Source organism: Rhyacophila brunnea, unplaced genomic scaffold (genome assembly GCF_057557595.1).
Source record: "Rhyacophila brunnea isolate RB1 unplaced genomic scaffold, BYU_Rbru_1.0 scaffold_2, whole genome shotgun sequence".
NCBI lineage: Eukaryota > Metazoa > Arthropoda > Insecta > Trichoptera > Rhyacophilidae > Rhyacophila > Rhyacophila brunnea.
Window position 1 is genome coordinate 19,452,228 of NW_028232859.1, and position 26,498 is coordinate 19,478,725.

A 26,498-nucleotide genomic window follows, 5' to 3' on the forward strand; every position below is an offset into this window, starting at 1 on the left:
CTAAATAACTAAATCATACTTAATTAAATTTCTATTTCTTTATAGGATAATCATGACTTCGTAAAATAAAGCACTGTCAACTTATTATTATTATAACTGAGTTTAAAAAAAATACTTTTTTAAAAATTCACAAATACAAAAATGATTGTTTTGTAAATATGTAAGTATGTCAAACATAATATTAAGTAAGCAATTTGGCTAAATTCTGGTTACATTATTGTAAGTGTAGTTAGTAATATACATACTTGACGTTTACTGTCGTGGATTGGTAGTTGGACAACAATCTGATGAGATTTAATCCAAAAGAAACTAGGTAATCCACTATTGAACAAAATATCACAAATTCTAACACAAGTAAAACTTTTTCAATTTCTCACACACACTTTTACTAACACGAATACAAAATAAATTGACGGGCAAATTGTCCACATTCAATGGAATACAGGTTAAATCAAATACACTTTTCGCTCGTCAACTATCTTCACGGTATTGCTTTTTTCACACAACTCCACTATAATATTATAATATAACAATATTAAAAAAAACAGCCGTAAATATTAAACCGTTATTGAAACATTAAAGGTTGGAGTGCATATTCGATATCTTTATGTATGTATGAAATGTCATAAAAGCCCTGATTCACAGTTCAAAGAGCACGGCTATAAAAAATAGAGGAAACTATACACATTTTACACGTGAAACAAGATTTGATGCCCGTTTGAAATGATTTAATATGCTGGTCGGTACATATGTATTTACTGTATCAAATTTAAAAAAAAAAACTGCGATAAAACTTGTTCTTAGTGGGATTTTTTTATTGGGCGGATTCACGTCCGAGAATTTGTGTATACGCGAGCCGTCAGCCGAATAGAAAGTTCACTGGGACGACTGACCCAGCCGCTGATCAATTTCAAATGTAATTTATTCGCCCTCTTTCCGGCAATTGTGACGCAAAATTTAATAATATTATCTATCATTGATAATAATTTGAGAACCGAGCAATAAAATGAATATCAAACAATTGTACCTAATACTTCACATTCACGGAAGAATGTATTTTACGATAAGAATTACAAGGTGGGTGTAATGTAATTTTTATTTCGTGTGGAATCTGTCAAATAATAGAGCATAAGTTTTAACCAGCATATTATACGGATAAATCAACGCATATTTTTTTAATCAAGTAACGCCTAGTGATTGATAGCACTCTGTGATTCAAATCGGAGAGGAACTTCGCTTTCCTTCTGACAGATTCTAAGAATTGATTGCAAAAACTTGAATATATTTGAGGTTATTCAGCGAATTAAACACCGACATTAATATTAACACTGAATGAAATTAACGCATTCGGCAAAGATTTAATCACTAGTAAGCATATAGCCAGTACGGTAATATTAAATATTATGAAGACATGACGACATACACATTTTAGCATAAAAAGGCGTATCTGAGTATATGCTTGGGCGATGGCGGTCAACATAACGGAAACCGAATCAAAGGTTGACACTTATAATATGAAAACTACTGCCGAGGTCCATGTTTATGAAATCATTCCTGACCTTTAACATTTCATTCTTCCATTATTAAACACACAATGATATACTTACCACTTAACATTGACAGCTTTCGTAAATTTTCACGCCACTATCTCACTGACAAACACAAAACACTCCATGTTACTCATCGGACACCAGCGCCACGTGGTTGTAAAAATACAAACTACTCTTCGCCACGTCTACCAATCTAAAGATTCAAATCAGCATCCGTTCCATTCCTTGCACTGCCTTCTATGTTTGTTGGCATTCGATTTTCAGTGGCTATTTATCTTTTTATTTTAGTAGGCTGGCAAAAGTGTAAGGTATTTCCGTGTTTGGATTTTGGATTGGGCTGTCAAAAAGTATCAGCCAACATTTTTAGTGTCATTTTCCAAGTGTTAATTATTGAGCCTTTTATGGCAACACCATTTGCAAGAAAATCTGTTTTCCACATTAGAAAGCGGGAATTTGTGAAAGATATTGACGATTTTCAAGGTACGTAAATCTAATCATTTAATGACTATGTATGCATTGATTTTGTGATTCTGATGTCAATCAAAATACAATTAGGTACATCAGACTGAACAGAGTTCTAGAAGTTGTTGATTAGGTACTTACCATTAATTATTTCTTCTATCCAACAGTAGGTACTTAAGTAGAAGTAAAGTAAATCAATAAAAAACTACAGGAGGACCTCGACTTTCGCACATAATTGGTTCCTGAAAAGGTGTGCGAATGTTGAATGTTCGAAAGTAGAGGGAAGTAAAAAAAAAAAAATTGTATGTATTTTGAAATATTTATTTATCAAGTAAATATAAGATGTTTAAGAGACATGTTTAAGTGGGGTTTGCGGGTGTTTCCCTTAAAAAGTTATCAAGAGTTAGCTCTTTGCCACGCTTCTTTTTCTTATTTTAAATAAAATATTTTAAATGGTAAATCATTAACTTTACAATATTGTATTACAATAAGTGAACCAATCTTTTAATATTAACGCAGTAAACCCAGGTTTTTTTATTTGATTACTGTAAGCAATTCTTTATCCTTCCCTTTCAATGCTCTGGGATTTTCTGGTTGATAAATTAACATTGGCATCAATTTTAAATCACCAGCCAAGTTTCCACCAAGAAGCAATGTCAATCGGTTTTTAGAAGGTTTATGCCCTGGGGCAATTGATTCTTCCTTAGATAAGAATGTACGACTAGGCATTTTTTTCCAAAATAAACCTGTGTCATCTACATTAAATATTTGGCTAGAGGAATATTCTCCATCTTCAATAATTTTGGATAATGAGGAAATAAATTCTTTTGCAGCATCTTTATCCACATCAGCCGATTTTCCAGTGAATTTAATATAAACCAACGGTTACTCGCTTGAAAAATCGTGTTAGGATCTTCTTTTTCTAGCCTTCCAATCTTTGTACAAACTAAGAGCCTTCGCTTGAATAATTGAAATATTCAGAGGGACATCTTTTTGATGTTGGTCGTCGATCCATGATGACAAATATTTTTCCATTTCATCCATAACTATGCCGTGTCCTTTAGAAACAACCTTTAAAGATAATATATTTCCACAATTTTGAACGTATTTCTTAATTTTATTTTTATTTTTCAAAATTGAACATATCGTAGTAGACCTGTTTGTATCATGCTAACGTCCGATTGAAGCAAAAGATTCACCGCAATCAGAACGTCATGTGAAGTTTATAAGTCCTTGATTTCTTTTTGTTCGTCACTGCAGTTTTTCCGTTTCTCACTCATGTTTATAAATTTTTAAGGTGAAGTATTTCAAATGAAGAAAATTAGCAAAACGTACAACATGACACGCCCGCACGCGCTCCTGCGCAAGACACCTATCCTAGCTAGCTCACAAGCAAAGTGACGGGTGCGAGCAGGATGCAAGTGACGCAAGAAATGCACTTGCTTGTGAGCGAGCGAGAAGGGGATATCTTAACCCCACGGCCAGCGCGACGTTTTAAAAAAACGATTTTTTTTGAAATGTGCGAAATAGCGAATTGTGCGAAAGTCGAACGTTCGTAAGTCGAGGTCCGCCTGTATATCACTCTGTAAATCTCCATTATATTATCACCTATTACTATTAAGGAAATTTCAATAATAAATTCACATCTATTTAAACTTTTACACCAATCAACAGATTATTTGTCAACATTTAGATACAGGTGTATTATTCTACCTACATTATATTTATTCAAAAATACTTCCTAGGTACCTACCCAAAAAGGTTACAAGGTGTCCCTGCCGTATTTGTCAAATAATATTGAAATGATTTTTAAATACTGAAAGATTCTCTTAACAGTCTAAACGATGATTTTATTAATAATTCACATGATTTATGCTGGAATTAGACGAGTCTGTTCTGTCATATCTTTCACAAATAGGACGGCCATATTCCTTCTTTATGTAAGTAGGTACATAAAATGATGGTGTAATGTACTTAGTCATGCATCTGACATTTTATAAATAATAATGTTTCAATAATATTACCTAACTTTGCTACTTATTGATTTATTGTAATATCATTAATATTGAAATTGTACAACAATAGAATATCTATTAGAAGACTATAAAATTTAGTTTACCGGATGTATGACAAAAGCGCGTTTCCACGATTTACAAATCCGTGCATGCATGGCCGGCCATAGAAAATCAGCGTGTATACACGCTATACTCCTACACTAGCCCCGGTCGTTTGTTTTAAATGAATTAATATATTGTACACAAAATACCTACTGCCGTCTCTTGTAATCATGGTGATATTCTTAACCAATGTACAAGTCTTTATGATATACTTTTAATAATATATTTATAAATAATGATATTTCTAAGGTATAAATTTTTCATAAAAATTTGTGGCACTGCCGGGTACCACCATTCTAATACTTCCCGTCATTTAAAGGGAATAATTCCAGGCTGTTTAACCAAGATGATCGAGATCAGGTATATTGGAATCTCGTCATTATTATTATGCTGGTTCGAAACCTACTTGCCTCTCGCCTTTTGATTTGTATTACACTTGTGGCATTATATACCATAGTCGAGACAAGTCATTATTCAGACTTGTCTGAGACAAAATGATTTTGACTAGCACATAGCGCATACTAAGTCGAATCATTCTTTAGACTACAACAAATTTCTTGGTTAGTATGAAAATGGATGTCACCAAAGCTGCTGCCCTGAGCAACCTAGTATCTCCTATATATTATTATCCTACAGCTTTCCCGGGTTTTGGCGAGCGATTGTGTGCCTTATTCGTCATGTCCGATGGGTTAAAAAAAATAATCGGTTCTCGGATCGTTTAAAATGGGTTTTCCATAGTTGACAGCCGCACGATTGGATTCCATTCGAATTCGGTGATTTTTGTTCATTTCCCGATACATTTTCCAGCGACACGCGACTGTATTGACAACTGATTATGTCGGAATTTATTTTTTCACAATGTTTGCAACACTCAAACCAACTCACCAAAGATGGCCGCTTTAAATTTAAAATGCGTTTTAACCGATATATACAATCAATTTTCACAAACTAATCATAATAAGATTAACCGATAAACATATTAGAACTGATTTATTTAAATTTTTATGAATTAAGTTCTTTGTTTTAAGTTAAGTTTCTAACCTCTGACGAAAAGAAAGTCTTTTGACACTATGTATTTATCACACTATATATACTAAACTACATTATTTCAATTTACTCACCACATATTTACTTATTGGATGCATTCGAGTGGCTATAATTCGAAGTGAGCACAATTTTATAAAACTTTTGACACTTTTAAAAACTAATATCCGTCATTCTTAGGTAGTTGTTTATGTAAAAAACGACAGGTGATATTATTTACGTCTCATAATGATTTAAAAATGCACAGCACTATATAATAACTCACATTTATAGCAAGTACCTATAGATAACCATAATTATTCAAATAAACAATAACATTTAAAACTGTTTATTTCATTTTATCCGCGGGCATGTTTCGTATTTTCACGATTAACATAATTAACATGATAATATTTCAAAATTTGATAACGTTACATTTTTTTTTTTTTTGTACGGCTGTTGTATGATAGTTTTTTTGAACCAATGAAACTTATATACATTTAATTAGCTCATATAACCCAAAAATATTTAAAAGGTATTCAAGAATAATTGGTGTTATAATAATATACATATTATTTAAATCATCATCGACCTGAACCAATCCAGTGCTGGATAAAGGCCTTTCTAGCCTGATTCTACTCCTTTCTGTCATTTGAATTGCTGTATTTATCATAATCGGTGATAATATATTTATCCACATATTCATATCGTTATCATCATCATCATTAAGGGCACACATGCTTACCTAGAGTTTCTGTTTTTTCATTTAAAGTTGAACTATGACATTGAATACTAGGTATGATTTTTAAAGTGAAAGTGATATTATGTTACATCTCTTTTACGCATGCTAATATGATTAAAAAGTTTTTCTTTCTCTTTCTGTCACATTCGAATTTGATTACCAAAGTTTAAACATTTACTATGCGTATTAGCTGACGTGCTTCGTCGTTTACAAATTATAACATGAATTTAAAAAATATATGTATTTATAATATTAAATATATTTTATAATGTACACAGATTTTTTTAACAACTATATTATATATACTTTTATTTATTTGTCGCATATTCAAAATGTTCTTGCTATATTAAAATCTTTTTTTTAGCCGGCCAAGTAAATCCGTATTTTTGGCCATAGACTAATAGAAAAAACTCTCTGCTGTCAGATTATGTTGATAGCAAATTGCAAGATACCTAACGAAGGAATTGTGTTTTATATCAGGAATAAGAAACACTATCTGTAAGTACAATATTATGTTATTTATTACTGTAGTAGTATTCTGTGTGTTTTGCATATATTATTCAAGTGTTAATTTATTGTTTTCTTAGTCTACATTAGTTGCGTGGTTAGTTTAGAGGTTATTGCGAGAATGCCTGTGATTTCATATTTATTTGTTTGATATAATCTAAGGCGTTCTAGTTGTTATTAAACATGTTACCTACCTGATTACTTTATTTTAGTTAATCAATCTTTTTTGATGCTTTGTATTATCACTAATCCGTTTTAATTACCATTCTTCAAACAGTCGCACACTATAAAAGATTAAAAATCACACTATTAACAGTTCATATGTTATGTTTTTTGCAGATGGAGAAAATGTCTACCGAGATCTTTGCTTGTCGACGGTTTCATATGAATAAGATGGAATGAAATAAATCTTTTAATTAATAATGAAATAAATCCGACTTTCGGCGTACGATCCGAACATGGCGTGATTCATATAATATTATTTATGACGTAGACCATCAAGCATATATACCCATTTTATAGATTTAATAGTACAATTACAAAAGGTAAATATAAAGTGACTAATGTTTGTAACCTATAGCTATGTCTATCTCGCATACATATTTAAAAAATAAAACAATTTTATAATTACATTTTTGCACTAAATTTATTATCGATAATGATATAAAAGTTGCTAAATTGATTCATAATATTCTAAAATATAATATAATTTTGCATATCAGTTACTTGTATCATATCAGGTATGTCATTTGGTAGAGCTTACTCTCCAAGTCTTTTCTTTTTCATCCTCAATATCACTTTGATATTAGAAACATTGTCTTTCTAACACCATTTCAAAGACTTTAAGTTTTCTAGATGCTGTATATTAATTCTTCTCTTCGGCTATATCTGCATCTTAGTTGCAGCATATGGATACAATGCGGCGCCTCCAAGAATCTCTGTCACTCTAGTTTTTTTGCATCGTTCCAGGTCATACTAGCAGCCCGTAACTCCGCCAGATATGCTATATAGATAGTATTTAGCGGCCATCCAGGACGCCGGAATCCGGTTGGCTTGAAGAACAGGCAAACCAGATTGGGATTCTCTTCAGGCACTCGCAGCACGTGGCCGGGCCAGGTACAAAGTTGCGTATTCACTCTCAACGTGATGCGAGGCTATTTGGTGCGTTCTTTTATCTCCCGTTACTTCTAAAATTACCGCACACCCAGTATCCGTCGTAAACATCTGTTCTCGAAGCTCAGTATACGGTTGCTCGAAGCCTTTGTAAGGTGCCATGACATAAAAACTAGTAAGATATTTAAAATAGCTGCTAGAATGAATACATTGTTGAAAGGAAATGAAAACTGATAATATGATATATCAATTAATTTGTCCATCTGAAGTTGTAGATATCAGTTAATAATTATGTGTTATACCAGTAATTAAATGCTGACTTCAAATGAAAATTGACTATTAAATATTGAAATAATATATTACCAGTTTTGATTTTTTTAAGTACTATACTATATCCATGGTTCATATTACAATGTCATAGTAAAACTTAGAAGAATAAAATATGTCGTAAGACGAAATCAATCTTGGGGTTTTAATATAAGTTAAATAAATAGTACACAGCTAATTTGTTATTACTTTGAATACATGCCATGTCTTTACATCAATAAAAAACAGAAAAACAATTTAATAATGTATAAATATTTATATAAGACTTAACAACGTCTAGTTAGACATCTAGTTAGACACGATGACCTCCATTTAATTTCCTCTTATTTTAAAATTCACCAAGATATATCCTAATAAGTAGGTAAGTATATTACATTTGTACATATAATAAGTAAATCAAGTACTTAACATAAATAATTATACTGTAAAATTAAATTACAATTGAAGCAGTATATATGGACCCCACAGAGTAATTAACAATATAATAATTTATATAATTATATCGGGTATATACTATATTGACACATTTTAATGAAGTCTATTTTTCTTGGTACCTACGTTCAATGATAAATGTTGTTTTATATTGTAACATAAACAATGGTAATATGCATTGATCTTTCTGATTTTTAAACTGTGATATCTATTTTATATATCTATTGATTTCTATGTGTATTATTGATACATTATTTATTTCAAATACAATAATTTCAAAACTAACAGTAAATAATATATAGAAAGCGTCATGTTGTTTAGTTGGAAAATCTACTAGGAAATTCCATCCAATCCAAATTCAATTTTTACCAGGTGGGTACTTGTAGGTCAGTTATTTTTGGAATAAAATGAATCCCTTAAAAAATATGAAATAAGAATAGAATGATAAATATTTGTGAAAATTTACCAAATCAACATGTTTAACGTGAATATTTTCACACTAAAATGATAAATATTGTTAAGAAAATATACACAAACAGTTCATTCAGAAGTTATGACGTTTAAAAGATCCCGCGAGTTAACTCGTGCGTGGCACTGATCAGTTATGAGGTGATATCAGTTATAATCATTTATGAGGAATGGTTATAAGCCATTGGCACAACCAATTTGGTTTTTGACCTTGAGAACAAAATGTACTTTTTACACGGAACCAAAACTCACGGCTGCAGAGACGAATGCTTATACAAAATATGGCGCAGTGGAATCGCCAGCAAGATCTGCAGGTATCATTATTTAGATGTAAGTATACATATTATTTTGAATTTCATAAAATTACACTCGTTCTGGGTGTCTCGTAACAGTAAACTATATTAGTAAATTAGATATATCTTGATGAACTATAAAATAGTGATGTAATATAGACTTGTTGAAAATATAGCATAATAAAATTTAAAATAAAAATTTAGAAATTCAGCCTTTCTGGTTCTCTAATATACATAGATCTACTGGTTCTGGGATCTACTATTTCTGGCAGTAGACAATTCATATAAAAGTGATATATCTTTTTTTCAATCTTTTCAATCCAAAATGTCTCGTCTTTTTTGATTAATTCTATTAACAGGAAAATTATGTCCCGTCCAAACTCCAAATAAACAGACATCTTTCTTAGTAATATGAAGCTGCCCCTGAATCTGGAAGTACCAATCGTGATTTTTATCTATTACCATATTCCTGTCTTTATCTACTTTCCAAAATTTAATTTTTTTCTGTACAATAGTTTCATCTGCACTTATTCCAGCAGCTGAGAAAGGACATTTTATTTCAATAATTGTATCATCATCGCTGATGCCATCTGGCGTTGCACCGATAAAATCATACACATCATCGATAAACAATCCACATCTCTCAATCTTAATCCGTTCTTGTACACTAAGCTGTTGTAAAGCTATTGATTCATTTTCTTTACCATATTTTACCGCTTTCACGTTGGCTAATGATTGGCTATATAATAAACGTTTTACCAAAGGCCCAAATTTTGTATTTTCTCGCCGCTTACACACCTTACCAAAAACAGAGGCAGTAAGAAGGTTTCGTCGCCTTTCTAGCCATTCTGCACATTCAGATTGTAATACGGTGCGTCTTTCTATATCCCTCCTCTCATAGTTTGTCAGTTTGAGTTTTTTCAAAAAAGTTTCTTTTAACAATTGATATTGATTTTTGTCCATATCAGGTTTTTGGCAACTCTCTCCATAATCTGGATTAGATAAAGGAACAGTATGTATTGGTTTTCGCCAAGATTTTCCTATTTTTTTTTTATTTTTTTTCAACCTTCTTGATTCTAAGCGATTTATGAAGGCTTTTGGGCTATTTTTATAAACTTGTTTTTGAATTGTGCAATGTAACTTATTTGTATTAAATGCGATTACCGCCGCTGCACATCGTCCCATGTACGATTGTCTTTGAGAGTAGTTAATTCTCTTGCCGCCTACAAATTTTGCAATCATGTTATTAAAAGATTCTGAAATATTAGTAGAAAAATTATAAATTAAACTTTTTGAATTTAGCACCAAACGAGAATTATATATCATTAATTGAGAAAATAGACTGCATTCTTTTAATGCTGGTACATAATTTACATCAAGCATGTCCTCTGTATTTGGTTCATTTGTACAAAAATATGGTAGACAAGAAGTATGGTCTCCAAAAACATGGTGCGGTCCATTAAATAAATCTTTTTTCAGAGCGATAACCTTTTCTTCGAAAGTACTATCTTGTAGTTTTCTATACTTGATTGCACCTATGACGGCTTTCCGCAGACGTCTTTTTCTTGACGCAATGATTTTTCTTACATTCAAGGGATATCTTGTGTCTTTGGTTAATGCCTCTATTTTGCCACAATAATTTCTAATTAAATGGTTTTTACATTCAACTTTCTCGACAGTTACATTCGGATAAGGGTGACAATCAAGAATTTTTTTGTATGTGCTGGAATCTCCATCAGCAATCAATTTTGAATAAATCAATCCATGTGTATTAATAGATTCTTTAAAGCCTTCTAATATTGCTGTAGATTCCATTCCTCCTGACGGACCGGTATAATTTAAAAAGCATTTATGTTGTTGAGCAGGGATATTTTTATTTTTAGCTTTGGCGCACAAATCGCAATATTTATTTTTCACTGACATGTACAAAATCTTTCCGGTTCTTTGACCAATGATCGTGGCAGCGCCAGATGCTGCGGAATAATTGCATCTGTATGAACGTTTCGACCAACAGCCGTCTGCAACAACTGATATCATGGGAATACCAGAAGAATCGACGTCACCATTTTCGATTGCAAGTTGTCGCTCTTCTTTCGCAGCGTTTTCCATACTCTTATTTTTGGTTTCTTCAAACCACTCGTACACCTTCTGTTGACTCTTTCTGTATGTTCTTGCTGTAATCGATGGTACGTCAATTGCTGAACACATTTCTTCCAGATTTGAAAATCCACTGCCGATACTGATTATACTGGATACAAATGCGTCACACAGATTCATTTTGTTTTTGTTCATTTCAGTGGTATATAATTTTAATTTTTTACCACAAAGTTTACATTGAATAAAAAATGTACTACTAAAGTTATCCCGATTTTCCCCAAAAATTTCTAAATGTGATAAATTACAATTAAATGGAGAATCATGGTGGCTAATTAATTGAAGTTGTTGGAAAAAATATGAAGTCTATAATTCTACGGCCTTCTACACGGAATTTAGGGCTTGAATCTTCAATTTCATTTTCTATAATAAATTCTTCGTGTTCGTGTTCAAATGTGGGATGAAATTCTGGTTCAGGTAGTATGCTTTGAGGATTTCCATGCTCAGGCATAGTCTTCGGCAATATATCAATACTATAATACATTCAAAAATATTAGTTTAGTAGATAGTTAACAGAAAACAAAATGTATAGCTGCTATTAATTATTGTACCAGATTATAATTTTTGTCACAGACACACTAATTTCGAATAAGACATGGCACAAACATAATATAAAAATAATATAAGTACAAATGATCATTATACTTAATTGTGTGTATTAATAAGTAATACGCAAAACTTCCTTTTGCAAGATAAATAAATATTGTGAACCAAAATTTTCTGTGAAATGTGGTTTTTTCAACTATGTATAATTATGTCAAATTATAAAATAATAATTTCAAACCTTTGTGTTTTTAATGTATTAATATTTCCATCTTTTCTCCTACGTCTTTTTTTGGAACTTCCAGCCATCGGATAGTGAGTTCGTGGCATTTTTTGTAAGTACAATCGATATAAATAATTGTGATAATATTGTTAGGTACCTATGTCAAAAACCGAGGATGAAAATTTCGCATTCCCGCTGAAATAAATGACGTTCATAGTATTGCCAGGCTAAACTTTCGAAATTAAAGTTAGTTTTTAAAAAAAAAATTACATTGGAAAATATTATGTAAGTACAGGCATCCATTATTATGTTATTTGATGAAAGTATTCTTTAAAATCATCTGTATTATTATAATCTCGCAAATTCATAATTTAGTAAAAGTTAAATTTTCTGTAATATAAACATCAGTAGGTACCTAACCTATGTTGATTCATAATTTTGGCTAAGTAAAAAATATAGATATTTTTACTTCGCGATGTGTTTGGGGTGTTCTAAATTATGTAAGTATGTTTAATAACAAATGTGAAATTCGTAAAACCTCATGTGTATTATTTATTAAATAAAAATAGTAAAACTAATAGTAGATACAAATGGTGAAAAACTTCATTCTCTTATTTACTAAAATATCAATTCAATAATATTTTAGTAGATATGGCAATACTGGACGACCCGATATATGTCACTGAAATAAAATAAAATCTATCACAATTTATAAAATACATACCTACTACAATCATAATTATTTTGAATGTAGAGGGAGATAGTTATAGAAAGGGACAGAAAACTGATTGCTATGTTGCAATATTAGGCAAAATAGATTGCAACAGTGTTAAAAATTATAATGTATGATTTAGTATGACATAACGTAGAATTGACGCAAATACAAATTTCTTCAGATTTTTTTTTGTTTTGTCCTCAAATGTCAAAATATGTTTTCCTTTTGAATAATATGTTCGAATTTGTGTTTGTTTCGCCTATTTTTGTGTTCAATTTGTAGCATTCACTTTTATAAACATATTTTTGTACAATACTTGTGTGTTGGCGTATTTTTTTGGTCATATAAAGTTAAAATAATACCAGCTAAAGATTCCATACATCATACACCAATTCGCAGGTGGGTCTGGCGGATATCAAGATGGTCGAATATTTCGTGGAAACAGTTGTTTTAAAAAGGTCTCTATTTAGTATTATAAATTTATAACTAACAAGATATTTCATCATTTATTCAATGATTAATGATAAACCTTCTGATACGTAGCTTTATATTATTTCGTATGTCTATAATTGTAGCATATTTAAATAACAAAATGTCCACTCGCTTCCATTAGATTTAGAACCAATAGAAACTGCAAATATTATAATTATACTGAATATATTTTACTACATTATGTTTTATAACATTACAACTATCTATAATAAATCGTTTGAGATAATAATTAAGGGGAAAATTTGTCATCATCACAGCCTATTAATGTCACAAAAATATGGCTTCGTTCTCAATTATCACGTTTCACGGTTTCAAAGAATATTATTTTACGTCATAAAAATACTTTATGTAGTTATCAAATGTTTTACATAAATATTTGACGATGAATAAGCTTCATAATGATATAAATAGTTTTTCTACAAATCTTACGTACTATTCAGGCTTAACCTCTGAAAATACCAGAAAATAGCTGACATGGAACACCTTCCCCCGTTCCGTCACCTGATTCTACTACTAGCGGTTAAACGAATTTGTGATATTATACCTATTTCTATCATCCTCATCAACATTGACGTTAATCAATCCACTGCTGGATAAAGGCCTCCCTAGCCTGATTCTATTCCTTTCTGACATTTGAATTGCTGTATTTATCAAAATCGGTGATATTATATTTATCTACATATTCATATGGTCATCATCATCATCATTAACCAGGATCAATCCACTGCTGGATAAAGGGTTCCGCAACCTGATTCTACTACTAGCGGTTAAACAAATTTGTGATATTATATCTATTTTTATCATCCTTATCAACATCGACCTGAACCAATCCACTGCTAGAAAAAGGCCTCCCTATCCTGATTCTATTCCTTTCTGTCATTTGAATTGCTATATTTATCAAAATCGGTGATATTATATTTATATACATATTCATATCGTCATCATCATCATCGACCTGAACCAATCCACTGCTGGATAAAGGCCTCCCTACGCTGATTCTACTCCTTTCTGTCATTTGAATTGCTGTATTTATCAAAATCGGTGATATTATATTTATCTACATATTCATATCGTTATCATCATCATCATCAACTAGGATCAATCCACTGCTGGATGAAGGGTTCCGCAACCTGATTCTACTACTAGCGGTTAAACGAATTTGTGATATTATACCTATTTCTATCATCCTTATCAACGTTGACCTGAACCAATCCACTGCTAGATAAAGGCCTCCCTAGCCTGATTCTACTCCTTTATGTCATTTGAATTGCTGTATTCATCAAAATCGGTAATATTATATTTATCTACATATTCATATCGTTATCATCATCATCATTAACCAGGATCAATCCACTGCTGGATGAAGGGTTCCCTAGCCTGATTCTATTCTTTTCTGTCATTTGAATTGCTGTATTTATCAAAATCGGTGATATTATATTTATCTACATATTCATATATTTATCATCATCATCATCAACCTGAACCAATCCACTGCTGGATAAAGGCCTCCCTACGCTGATTCTACTCCTTTATGTCATTTGAATTGCTGTATTTATCAAAATCGGTGATATTATATTTATATACATATTCATATCGTCATCATCATCATCGACCTGAACCAATTCACTGCTGGATAAAGGCCTCCCTACGCTGATTCTACTCCTTTCTGTCATTTGAATTGCTGTATTTATCAAAATCGGTGATATTATATTTATATACATATTCATATCGTCATCATCATCATCGACCTGAACCAATCCACTGCTGGATAAAGGCCTCCCTACGCTGATTCTACTCCTTTCTGTCATTTGAATTGCTGTATTTATCAAAATCGGTGATATTATATTTATCTACATATTCATATCGTTATCATCATCATCATCAACTAGGATCAATCCACTGCTGGATGAAGGGTTCCGCAACCTGATTCTACTACTAGCGGTTAAACGAATTTGTGATATTATACCTATTTCTATCATCCTTATCAACGTTGACCTGAACCAATCCACTGCTAGATAAAGGCCTCTCTAGCCTGATTCTACTCCTTTATGTCATTTGAATTGCTGTATTCATCAAAATCGGTGATATTATATTTATCTACATATTCATATCGTTATCATCATCATCATTAACCAGGATCAATCCACTGCTGGATGAAGGGTTCCCTAGCCTGATTCTATTCCTTTCTGTCATTTGAATTGCTGTATTTATCAAAATCGGTGATATTATATTTATATACATATTCATATCGTCATCATCATCATCGACCTGAACCAATCCACTGCTGGATAAAGGCCTCCCTACGCTGATTCTACTCCTTTCTGTCATTTGAATTGCTGTATTTATCAAAATCGGTGATATTATATTTATATACATATTCATATCGTTATCATCATCATCATTAACTAGGATCAATCCACTGCTATCAACCAAATGTCAGTGGTAGCAATCGACGATTGCCAGCTGTTCTGCTAGGCATAGCAGCCTAAGGCGGGGTTAGACGATATTGTGAAGACCAGACTCCTGAATACACTACGCATATTAGTCCAAATTTATATTGGCAGTGACGATTTGCATTTCGTAAAAATGACAAATCAGCGAAATGTCAAACTGTCTGATGTGAATAAAAAACCCATCCCAAAGGAAAAACTATGGCGCCATCTATGCATACTTCACAATTATATTAAAATCCAACACCGCCAAACCGTCTGCAAGACCTAGCAAGACAGACTGGCGACCGTCAGCTGGCTCAGCTAGTATTAAATAAATACGTAAATGAAGACAAAGGGATTATTGAGTGCATCCTATATATTACGAAAGACTAATATATTGTAAATTTTTTACACTTTATACTTAGTAACTTACGAAATCATCCATTAAAAATTTTCAGATATTTTTGAATGTGTGTCCAGCTTTGATAATTTATTTAAATTGATTGGGCCTTACATTACTTATCAAGACACAAACCTTCGTCAGACTATTCCAGTTACTTCTCCCTGTTTATTCTCTTTTAAATTGATGTCTGAATATTCTTTTGCCCATTTATTGTAAAGAACCGGTCACTTTTCTACCTATCAATTAATTTTTCTGTTTGTTCCTCTTCCGTAAACATGGTTCAGCAAATAGAGCAGATGCTCATATAATTCTGGCAGTAAGAAGGCGAGAAAAAAAATCGAATATTCTAACACAAAACCTCTTAAGAGTTGACTTGCCATTAGAATGATGTACCTATCAATAAACTAATTTATTAAGACTTTATTCATTCATCTTGATTCTTGAATAACCAGTTGAAATACTGCATCCAACTAATTTTCAATCATTCCTACTTGTATTATTTGTTTTAACAGATTTTTCATCAAGGTAGATTTACGTAAAGCTTACATTAAGCATTGAGTATTATACCCCGTTTACACGTGCATGGATTTACTATTGAGTTAAAAAAAATTCGGAAGCTTATGAATTTTCACGCAATAATTGGTACATGCATGATGGTGGTGCGCATGCGCAGTAGAACGATACTAGCGAACCTGCTGGAAGAAATATGAACTACACCCCACAGAATATTTTAACGTCTACCGATTATCTACGAACTTGTCCGAAACTATTCAAACCTGTCTGAATCTTTCAAACAGCACTTTAAGATGACAACATCGCATCTCGTTTACACTTGAAGAATGAGATTGGAGACACAGTCAGCACTTTTACGGGTACCGCTATAGTTTAAAATACACACTATCGGTGCAAGTAAATCCATGTCCGTGTACAGGCGATATTCATTGAAGTGCGTAAGTGTATGACTCCACAATGTATTGTATAGAATTCTGCCGGATTGTAATTTTTTGGCAGATATTGTAAAATGATAATCAATGATGATTAGATTTTTTGATAATCTTCATACATGGCCAATTTTTAAATTTTTTATGATTTGTAATTTTTTACTGCTTAAGCCTTGTCCAGATGGCGCGATTTAACTTGCGCGCATTCCAAGTACATGTAATATCATTGAGCCGTCCACATGTAATCGCTACGTGTCACTTCTCACGCGCAGTGGAGGTACAGATGACCTCATTGAACTGTCCACATACACTCGTGGCACACGCATCACCTGGACAAACTCTAAGTGTACATCGGAATGAGCATGTAGGATAAATAGAGTTCTGCTATGTCCCTTTTATTTATCTGTTGTGTCATAAAATGTTTTATCAAATAAAAATTAGATGTTTCGATAATCATCAGTACATGGACAATTTTCTAATTTTTTTGAATTCGCTAATCAAGTTGATTGAAAATATTTTATTCCAGAAGATGGCTCTACGTTGGGGAATCGCTAGCGCTGGCAAAATCTCCCATGATTTTGTGTATGCAGCTGCCACCCTTCCATCGGAAGATCATCATATCATCGCTGTGGCAGCCAGGGATCTGACTAAAGCCAAAGAATTTGCCACTCTTCATAAAATCAAAAATGCCTTTGAAGGTTATGAGCAGCTTGCAAAATGCCCGGATATCGGTAAGTATAGCCAGGCTTCTATATCAAGTCTCCTACGTCATCAGGGTCATTTCTAGAACTAAAATCCACCCCTCACATTTACTTTCTATACCAATTCGCCGCGCCCATAATTTAGTATGTGTTCTGTTATTTATGTACAAAATTTACGGTAAGGTGAAAAAGATAATAATAAAAAAATTATTTTTAAAACAAAAGTTTTTTGAAAACTTGTTTTAAATGACTTTGATATTTATTTTTTGATTATAGATGATTCATACATCGTATTTATGTAGAAATAAATACCAGGGTTTCAAACCATTATTTTTTCATTTCAGTTTTCGTTCTAAAAAATAGAACGTTTTTTCCAGTTTTTGCTTTTTGGTACAGCTCCGAGTCATTAATTTTTAATTTTTTTTATTTGTATTAAAAATTTACTTTCTACCATAATTTTAAACATTTTATGGTACTGCCGTAGCCATAAATTTTTAAAATAATATGTTATAAATTATGAGAATTATGTCGACATGCGTCACATGATCATCGTGAATGATTTCTTTACGCCTTGAATTTGACACACATATTTAAAATGAAAAACAACAGCATATTTACTTAGTATACATAATAGTATGTATCACCCTTTGGAATTGGTGTTTCTGTGTCGACTAGCAGCTCAATTGTTACATCGCACTGATGAGTGAGTTCATGTTAACGGGCGTGTTTGAACATCTACCAAACCGAAACAAACCAATATTTTTTTCAGTTCGGTTCCGGCTTTCACTTCAGTTCCGGTTCAAAACCCTGAAAATACCGGTGATAGGGAGCTGCGAACACTAAGAAAAAAAATCATAAAGGGTAGTTTTGATTTGACAAAAAAAGCGGTCCTGACCCTCAAAAACATTTTACAAGTGTTAAAAACCATTGGATTATGGAGGGGGGGAAAAGCATTTGTGAAATTGTACATACTATAGGTATTGAGTTTAAAACGTCACATTCAAAGAGGACTTATTTAATGGAATGATATGACATTCTTGCAAGACTTAATAGATTTCTTAAGGCTGTACTTCAGCTGGGGCACGGTCTAAAATGATTGTAACTACGCGATGCGAAGATTGTGCAAACGACGCGTGCAGAACAAAACATAATTAGTAATAAAAATTCAACATGCGTCCATTTAATGTTATGTTTATTGTTCTATTAGTAATAATAATAATATATTCATTGACATGTTTTCGTTTTCAAGTAAATGGGTAACGTTTTTAGTCATCTTTACACGATTTAAGAATTAATTCCCCCGACGCCATCACAAAACAAATTGACGTGTTCACAGCTCGACTTTCGCTCTCCGATTGGCAGCGAATAGTTGAAAATTATTTGCCGTTTAACTCAAGTATGCTCGCAATACATTGAGAATAAAGAATTTGGAAAAAGACCAGTTATATATTTAGATAAGAGATAGGTCTTGGTCGAAAGATTTATTTTCTTCGTGTTGGTGGAGAAACTGACTTCATCAATAATGAATGGCTTGTTACTAATATTCAAATCCAAGAGAAAATTCAGAGGTATTACCATAATGGTAGGAATGTGAACAATTTTACTCATTGGATGATGACGCAGCTGATACCTAATTTACCAATCATCTCTATAGTTATTATGGATAGTGCACAACAAGAAACAAATTAATATAGGTATAACAATGTCGAAACTGAAAAAACACTTAACACAAACGGTACAAAGCAATCTGACATTGATAAATTACTTATAGAACATAATCAAACTGAAATTCCACTCCCTCCATTTCATAATGATTTAAACAGATCGAGCTGATTTGATCAATGGTAAGAAAAAGGGTGATGAAGAACATCAACGTTAGATGACAATATCTTGGTAATGCATCTGACTGGAAGAATGAATGCGATCATGTTGAGCGATTAGAAAATAATATTTGAAGCATGGTGTATGTATGTTTAGTTAAAGCAATGGATCATCAAATTATGACAGTTAATTCTGGATGGCTTGGAACAGTGGCGTTTCAAGGCTGGATTTTATGTTCAGAGTTGAGGAGTTGAGCGATAACTAATAGGATCTAAAGATCATGAACATTGTAAAACAAGTAAATTGCCACTTTCTATGATTATGTTTGATGTGAATCTTTAAAAAAATCAAAAAAAAACCTTGTGAAAAATGTGTTGTTTCTCAAATTTTTTTAATATTTAAAATAAATACATACCTATGCTTTGCTAAAGTTAGATTTTTTTAAATTTATATTAAGAATATTTCTTTTATATATTACCTACCTATAGCTCTAAGCATTTGCATGGTGACAACGGTAATTTTCAAGGAATGACTTGCAACACTGACAGAGGACAAAGAGCATTCGACTGTGTTTAGAAAAAAGGCCGTAACCCTCGATTTTTCGAAAAGTGCTTTTATTAGATATTTACAATGTATGCAACTAAATACATGTTGTGTAAAAAGAAATTAAGCCGCAAATGCCAAATTATTATCTAAATTCAGGTTTTAATTGAGCTTTAATTATGTTTTGATTTAAGGAAAAAACCATTTATCCTCAATTTTAATGATTTTTTGTAATAATTTCTTTAATTATCATTAGATCGAAAAGATATTACACCAAATCATCAATGCCTATTTTTTGTATTAATATTAAACCAAAATCATTCAAAAAACGTTTTTTGCCTCTCCTGTAAAATTTGTTTGTGTGGGTTATGCCCTTTTTCCTAAACACGGTCAATATTATTGTGATTCAATACTCTCAGCAGATTCACCGCTGTGACATAGGAGACTAATACTAGCAACACTGAAAACTGTAATGTACACAATAAATAAATCACTTGCAGATATTGTCTACATTGGCATGTTGAATCCCCAGCACTACGAAATAGCAAAAATGATGCTCGAAAGTGGCAAGCATGTCCTGTGTGAGAAACCACTCTGCATGAATTACAAACAAGCCAAATCTCTGATTGACTTTGCCCGAGAGAAGAAGCTCTTCCTCATGGAGGCGGTGTGGTCTCGCTTTTTCCCCGCCTACTATTCCTTGAGAGAGTCCATCAAATGTGGTGATCTTGGTGAAATCTATCAGGTCAATGCGGAATTTGGATTTCCACTTGGCGATATTGAGAGAATTAAGTAAGTTATCGTTTTTATTATATTCCTTGTAAAACCATAATTATTATGACTTCAATTATTATACAAAATAGTTACTGTTCGACAGATGTATTGATTTTAGAAAATTTCACATCATTATTACGTTTGATAAGTGATGTTAAGGTTAATTTTGCTTTTGCTGGCTTTTTGGATCATCTTGTTAGAACGTTTGCTCTTAGCTAATCGGATTCCTTTTGGCATGCTTAGAGTGACGTTTGCATTCATACACCTACACTACACTTCATCATAACACATATCTCTTGATAATGGCCTCTGCAACGAACCCGAAACGTTGAGGAAAGAAGGAAAAAGTACTCCAAGAAATCCAAGAATCTATTATGATAAAAAACAACTGCGAAAGTCTCAAACATTATTTTTATTTAATGTTTTTTTTTTTTACAAACTTTTGGTTTTTTAATATGCTGGTCACTGGTGTCCATCACAGTGACAATGACATGATTTTATTACATTACTCCAGACCACCCATTTTGCAGGTCACCTGTCTAACTCTAGTTAGCATCAGCGTTTGTTGAATTGGGGCTTTTTCGTATACATGTAAACGTTTTCACACTGTAAACCACTATGAAATCTTTTTATTAATTAATTTGTAATTTATATTGGGTGTAGGTATATGTGTTCATGAATAATTTTACACCGCTCTGCTATACAATTATTATCCACACAATAATCAAAGATGTTGTTTAAAATGGAAGTTATGGTATCTTGCAATAAGGTGAAGATATAAGCGCTACCCTATAGAATTGAATTTGAAAGAAATGTACATATTAAAATATATCAATCAAAAATTAATTATTAATCTTTCACTGATAGTACCAAAAAGCTGGGAGGAGGAACTGTTTTAGATCTCGGAATCTACGTTATTCAATTTGCACAAACAATTTTCGGGTGTGAACCGAATACCATTGTAGCTGCCGGTCATAAAAATGAAGATGGAGTGGATGTCTCCATGTCAGCCGTCATGACATACCCCAATGGAGGAACAGCCACAATCTCCACTCACTCTAAAGTTACACTTTCCAATCAAGCTGTTGTTGTTGGAACCAAAGGATCTGTAAAGGTATTTAAATAAAAAATTACATATAAGTAGAAAAAAAGTAACAAAACCAAACTTTGTCATCACTACACTTAAAGAATAGTGGCGTCACGTGGCAATTTATTTTTGAGCCAACATGGAGTACAGCCTAGACTAATAATAAATTTCGAGGAATGCTTTTTATTCTTTTAGTTACTGAATTTTGATAGATACTAGGTGCTTGCGTCATAAACAAACTAGCGTGAAGACAGATACCGCCGTGTGTCATTATGTAATAATTATAACCCATCTGGTTATGTCCCTGGGTGTGATTATGTTCAAATTATCATTCCAATATTTATACTTTAGTTGAATCAACGATTTCAGTACCTAATAAATTGGTCAATTTTGTAATAACAAGAGTGAGCCATTTGAAATTTTAACAAAATAATGTTTTTAGTGTCATTGAAAAAATTATATTCAGTACATTGGTGCATTAAAACAATTAAGAGTAGGTAGTTAAAAACCGTCTTCTTTGACAGTTATTTTGAGATTTCAATATTTAATTTCTGTGATTATTCATTGATGCAGTCTGTTCTATCACTGGCATTTATTGCTACATAATATGCACGTATTATGTTGTGAATGTTTGGTTTCGGCACAAGTTGATCATGTTTTATGTTTGAAATGGTCAATGGGCCATTTCGAACTATTTTGTATGTAACATGATAGTAATAATTCATATGATAATATCTTCCAGAGTTTATCTTGGCAATCTAATAATCTATGGAATTGGCTGCTCGAGTAAATCTAAAATTGTGTTGATATGTTGACAAATGCCGGTGATAATAGTGAGAAGTATGCTGCAAATGAATCTGGAATGTGAAATCACTTCTAACTAGTTTAATCTTTCAAATGAGCCTTAGTAGATCTTTTCTCAGCTTCATATTTATATAGACCCAGTCTTATAGAAACAGACGGTTTCAATGTATAAGTTTTTCCATATTTGACTATTCTTTACAATTCTATTTGTCCCATACACGCTACAATTTTGTGCAAGAGCAGGTATTCTGAATTAACGCAAATGAATGTACACATTGAATACAGCTACATAGATCATTAGGACTTAAGCTCCTAATCTTTCTAGTACTGTGACCCTGGACTCCTCAACAATTTTTGATTATTTTGAAACAAATGTTGTTTTTCTTTTCACTTTGTCAACTCTGCTAGTCAAATTGTTTCAAGTAGAAGAAAAGGGTGTCAGTAAGAATTGAGGATACATGGGAATCATTAATTAACAGACGATTATTTAACATTTTTTTTTTTTTTTTCAATCTCATCTCATTTCAATCAATAGTCAGTGACACAGCATGGTAATGATTTCCCCTTTCATACCACCCCCTCTCACTCTAAGAAAGATGTCTTTCTGTGACGCAAAATTAACCAAATTTGTCTCGAGTATTGTATTCCTTGTTAACTCACAGCTGCTATAAATACCGGTCCGTAGGGTAATAACAGTATCTATCTGGCCAGGCCAGTAAAAACCGGCCAATGGAATATACGTATCACTCCGTTGTAGAGTTAATAGTACTTTCTTTTGTTTTATTTGATTTCATTTTTTCTTTGCAGATACCATATTTCTGGTGCCCAGTTACACTTCACTTTGATCATGATTGCAACAAAGAGTTCCCTCTACCAATAGCACCACAGACATTCAATTTTCCCAACAGTGTTGGCCTTCGCTATGAAGCAGAAGAATGTCGCCAATGCATAAAAAAGGGTATAATCACTTAATTTCTATTTTCCCTTGTTTGCAACATTCCACATCTGCAAAATTTTGAAATAATATGGGCAATTGAAAATTTTGTCTCACTAAACACATTTATCTTATTGTGCTAGATTTTTATCAATTTTAATAAAATCATATTTCTATCAAAATATGACTTAACTTCACCACCATAAAATTTGATACCTATTTTAAGACTTATTTAGTGAAATAGAATCATTTTTTAAATTGTGTGAAATAGCTATTTTCAATACTAAGGTAACGATTTACAAAGTACCTAAGTACCTAAACTTTTTGTTGAATATCTGTTTTTTTCATAATTTTAGTAAATATTATAGTCAATTGTAAGCGTATACAGTACTCTCTCAGTAATCCACCACCCCAAAAACCAGACAAGTATCCGATTACTGAAAGCGGTGGATTATAGTGCATACATACAAAATATCATAAACAGGTATTTCGTAAAAATGTTAAATGGTAGACTGTCAGCTGACAATATGTCAAAAGTATAAGCGAAACGAGACTGAAATTCATACCACGAGCTGGAAAACCCCATAGTTAGTAATTGTTCTTCCTGTGTATTGCGCTTACCTAATGAATGTCAACTTCACTACTTGATGTGCATAGATCAAAGTTTTTCCAGAATGTTTTTTAATAGGTTATATAAATTTTTGTAGTCGAAATATGATTGGATCATTATTCATCATCAGTCAAGGCTAATCGTTACAACAGGCAATCTTCACAGTCCGATGTGTAAGGGACTGGCCTCTCATATGGTAGTTACGACTTCAATTCTCAGTGAGGTCAGAGTACAGTACTCTCTCAGTAATCTGCCACCCCAAAAACCAGACAAGTGTCCAATTAGTGAAAGCAGGGGATTATAGTGCATACATACAAAATATGGTAAAAATTAAAATAGGTATTTCGTAAAAATATTTATTTTTTTTGAGAAATTTGTACTAGCAAATTACGATTTTATTTATAATCAAAATCAAGTATTTACTAAATTATACATATTTATAAACTAAGTTTATTAACTAAATATTAAACAGTAAACCACTTGACACAACCAGTTGTTCAGTGAGGCAGATATTCTTGAATGGCTTAGGATTCCTGGCTTTCCCTATGACCAAAAGCTTCAGTTTGTGTGTCCCGGTTGCATTGGAGCATGGCATAATTATTGTGATGCGGTACTTGGGCACTTTCCTCCCTGGTACATTACTTTCTTTGCGATGAACGTTCGTTTTACGAAATTTCCAAAATTAACCCGTCTCATCTGCGTTGTATACTTGTACGTGGCGAACTACTGAATTTGACAATCGAACACCGGCGAATTATGGAGCTTGATTTTGTGCTTTCAACTAGTAAAAATAACGGCGGATTATAGTAGTTGTCGGATAATCAAGCGGCGGATTACTGAGAGTGTACTGTAGTTTAATACAGTAAAACTACATTTATCTGTTGTACTAATCGGCTATTCACGTAAAACTGATTACTTCAAGAACAAACCGTTTATATTATTATAACATATACCAAACAGATATCATCAAGAAATCCGGGTAAATGAAGCCTTTACTTTTTTCCATTCTTATCTTGTATTTTATTTATTTTTCTAGGCCTTACAGAGTCAGCAATCATGTCTTTAGATGAAAGTTTAGTCTTGGCTAAACTTGAAGATACAATCAGAAAACAAATTGGCGTCCACTACGATGAAGATGATTAGAAGAATAATTATATCTTTATTCATCCCAAATATGGCAAAAAACTATGACAAACTGAAACACATATAATATAATTTAATATCATTTTAGTTTTGCCATTTTTATAATATTGTGAACAAGTTTATATTCATAATAATAATTGATGAGCCTTGGATCTTACAATGACGTTGCATATAAACAGAATAATGTAAATATGTGTATGTCTAATGGTACATATTATATTATTTTTTGACTAAGTATTATATTTTACAATTAACCAAAAGATCTGTTAACAATATACAATAAAGACTGTTTTAATAGAATTGGTCTGAACTATTTTTTTATTTACTTTCACATTTACACGTATGTCTACCTACATAGCCACGATGGCTGCGCGACTTAAGCGTCGGCCTATAACGTCGTGGGTCCCAGGTTTGAATCTTCGGTTTGGCAAGTACACATATTATTTTTCAATTTGTATATGAGTTAGAGTATGGACCTAATAGGTTGAGCAAGTGGCTAACATCCATTTCTCGTAAAAACAAAATCTGTTAATACAAATCTTCACTCTGTAGAGGCCCATATGATCTTAAGGATCGGACATGGTCAAAAAAAATACCTAGCTACATTTTTTTTTAGAGAGAGAAAAATACAGTTACTCACGTGGAGGTCACAAACCATAATCCTTCAAAATAGTCTCCCTAGGATTGAATACTCTTCTGCTATTGTTGGAACCATTTCTGCACCACCGCTTTAACCTACAGCTGGGTCGATGTGTTCTTCATAATGTCTTCTCATGAATCCAAATCGAGGCCCTTTCAGGAGCATTCGTAGCTTGAAGTATATTAGTCTATGGCTTGGATAAATTCCAAAAAATCACAATCAGCCGTGTCTATGATATATATCTATGTATGATTGGGCTAACTGCTAACAACTGATGCTCTTTGCGGGTGTGAAGAAAATTTAGAAAATTGAATGTGCTTCCCTCCACCAGTAAAACAGTCTTGAAAAGAGCTGGCATGAAGCTATATACACCCAAAAGACTAAATTTAATCTCTTTGTTTATCTTACATAATCGTCAACATATTAAATCTATTCACTTTTGCCAATTCGGTTCGGAAATATACTGCCGTACGACAGCACATTAAGTTTTAAGTACTTAGCTAT

The 26,498-nt window shown here is 32.4% G+C and overlaps 2 protein-coding genes and 1 long non-coding RNA gene across 4 annotated transcripts in view; 2 read left to right on the forward strand and 1 right to left on the reverse strand.

Moving 5' to 3' along the window:
- The window catches only part of Arf6 (ADP-ribosylation factor 6), a 112,785-nt gene extending 111,052 nt beyond the window's left edge, over positions 1-1,733 (reverse strand). Inside the window, exon 1 of the mRNA XM_085947558.1 lies at positions 1,608-1,733. The gene's annotated coding sequence lies outside the window, so the exon portion shown is untranslated. The remainder of the gene's footprint in view (positions 1-1,607) is intronic.
- Positions 1,734-1,872: 139 nt separating this feature from the next.
- LOC147072004 (trans-1,2-dihydrobenzene-1,2-diol dehydrogenase-like) lies at positions 1,873-25,666 on the forward strand. 2 transcript variants are annotated; one of them, XM_085947555.1, is made up of 6 exons: positions 1,873-2,030; positions 17,464-17,668; positions 20,503-20,794; positions 21,644-21,890; positions 23,475-23,625; positions 25,248-25,666. In XM_085947555.1, the coding sequence occupies exons 2-6, from the start codon at positions 17,467-17,469 to the stop codon at positions 25,352-25,354; spliced, it is 999 nt and encodes a 332-aa protein (XP_085803681.1). In that variant the 5' UTR covers positions 1,873-2,030; positions 17,464-17,466; the 3' UTR covers positions 25,355-25,666. The 2 variants fall into 2 exon arrangements, with proteins under 2 accessions (XP_085803681.1, XP_085803682.1); XM_085947556.1 differs by having other exon boundaries at positions 17,467-17,668.
- On the forward strand, positions 6,308-7,974 carry LOC147072005 (uncharacterized). Its single transcript, XR_015070680.1, has 3 exons — positions 6,308-6,392; positions 6,741-6,946; positions 7,371-7,974. It is a non-coding gene; the product is annotated as an uncharacterized LOC147072005 (long non-coding RNA).
- Positions 25,667-26,498: the final 832 nt, after the last annotated feature.

Bases quoted from the DNA above. Each gene is read 5' to 3' on its own strand.
- LOC147072004 (XM_085947555.1), top strand. From the start codon at position 17,467: ATGGCTCTACGTTGGGGAATCGCTAGCGCTGGCAAAATCTCCCATGAT. The intron at 20,795-21,643 runs GTAAGTTATCGT...TTTCACTGATAG, and splicing joins GGCGATATTGAGAGAATTAA to TACCAAAAAGCTGGGAGGAG. The intron at 23,626-25,247 runs GTATAATCACTT...TTATTTTTCTAG, and splicing joins TCGCCAATGCATAAAAAAGG to GCCTTACAGAGTCAGCAATC.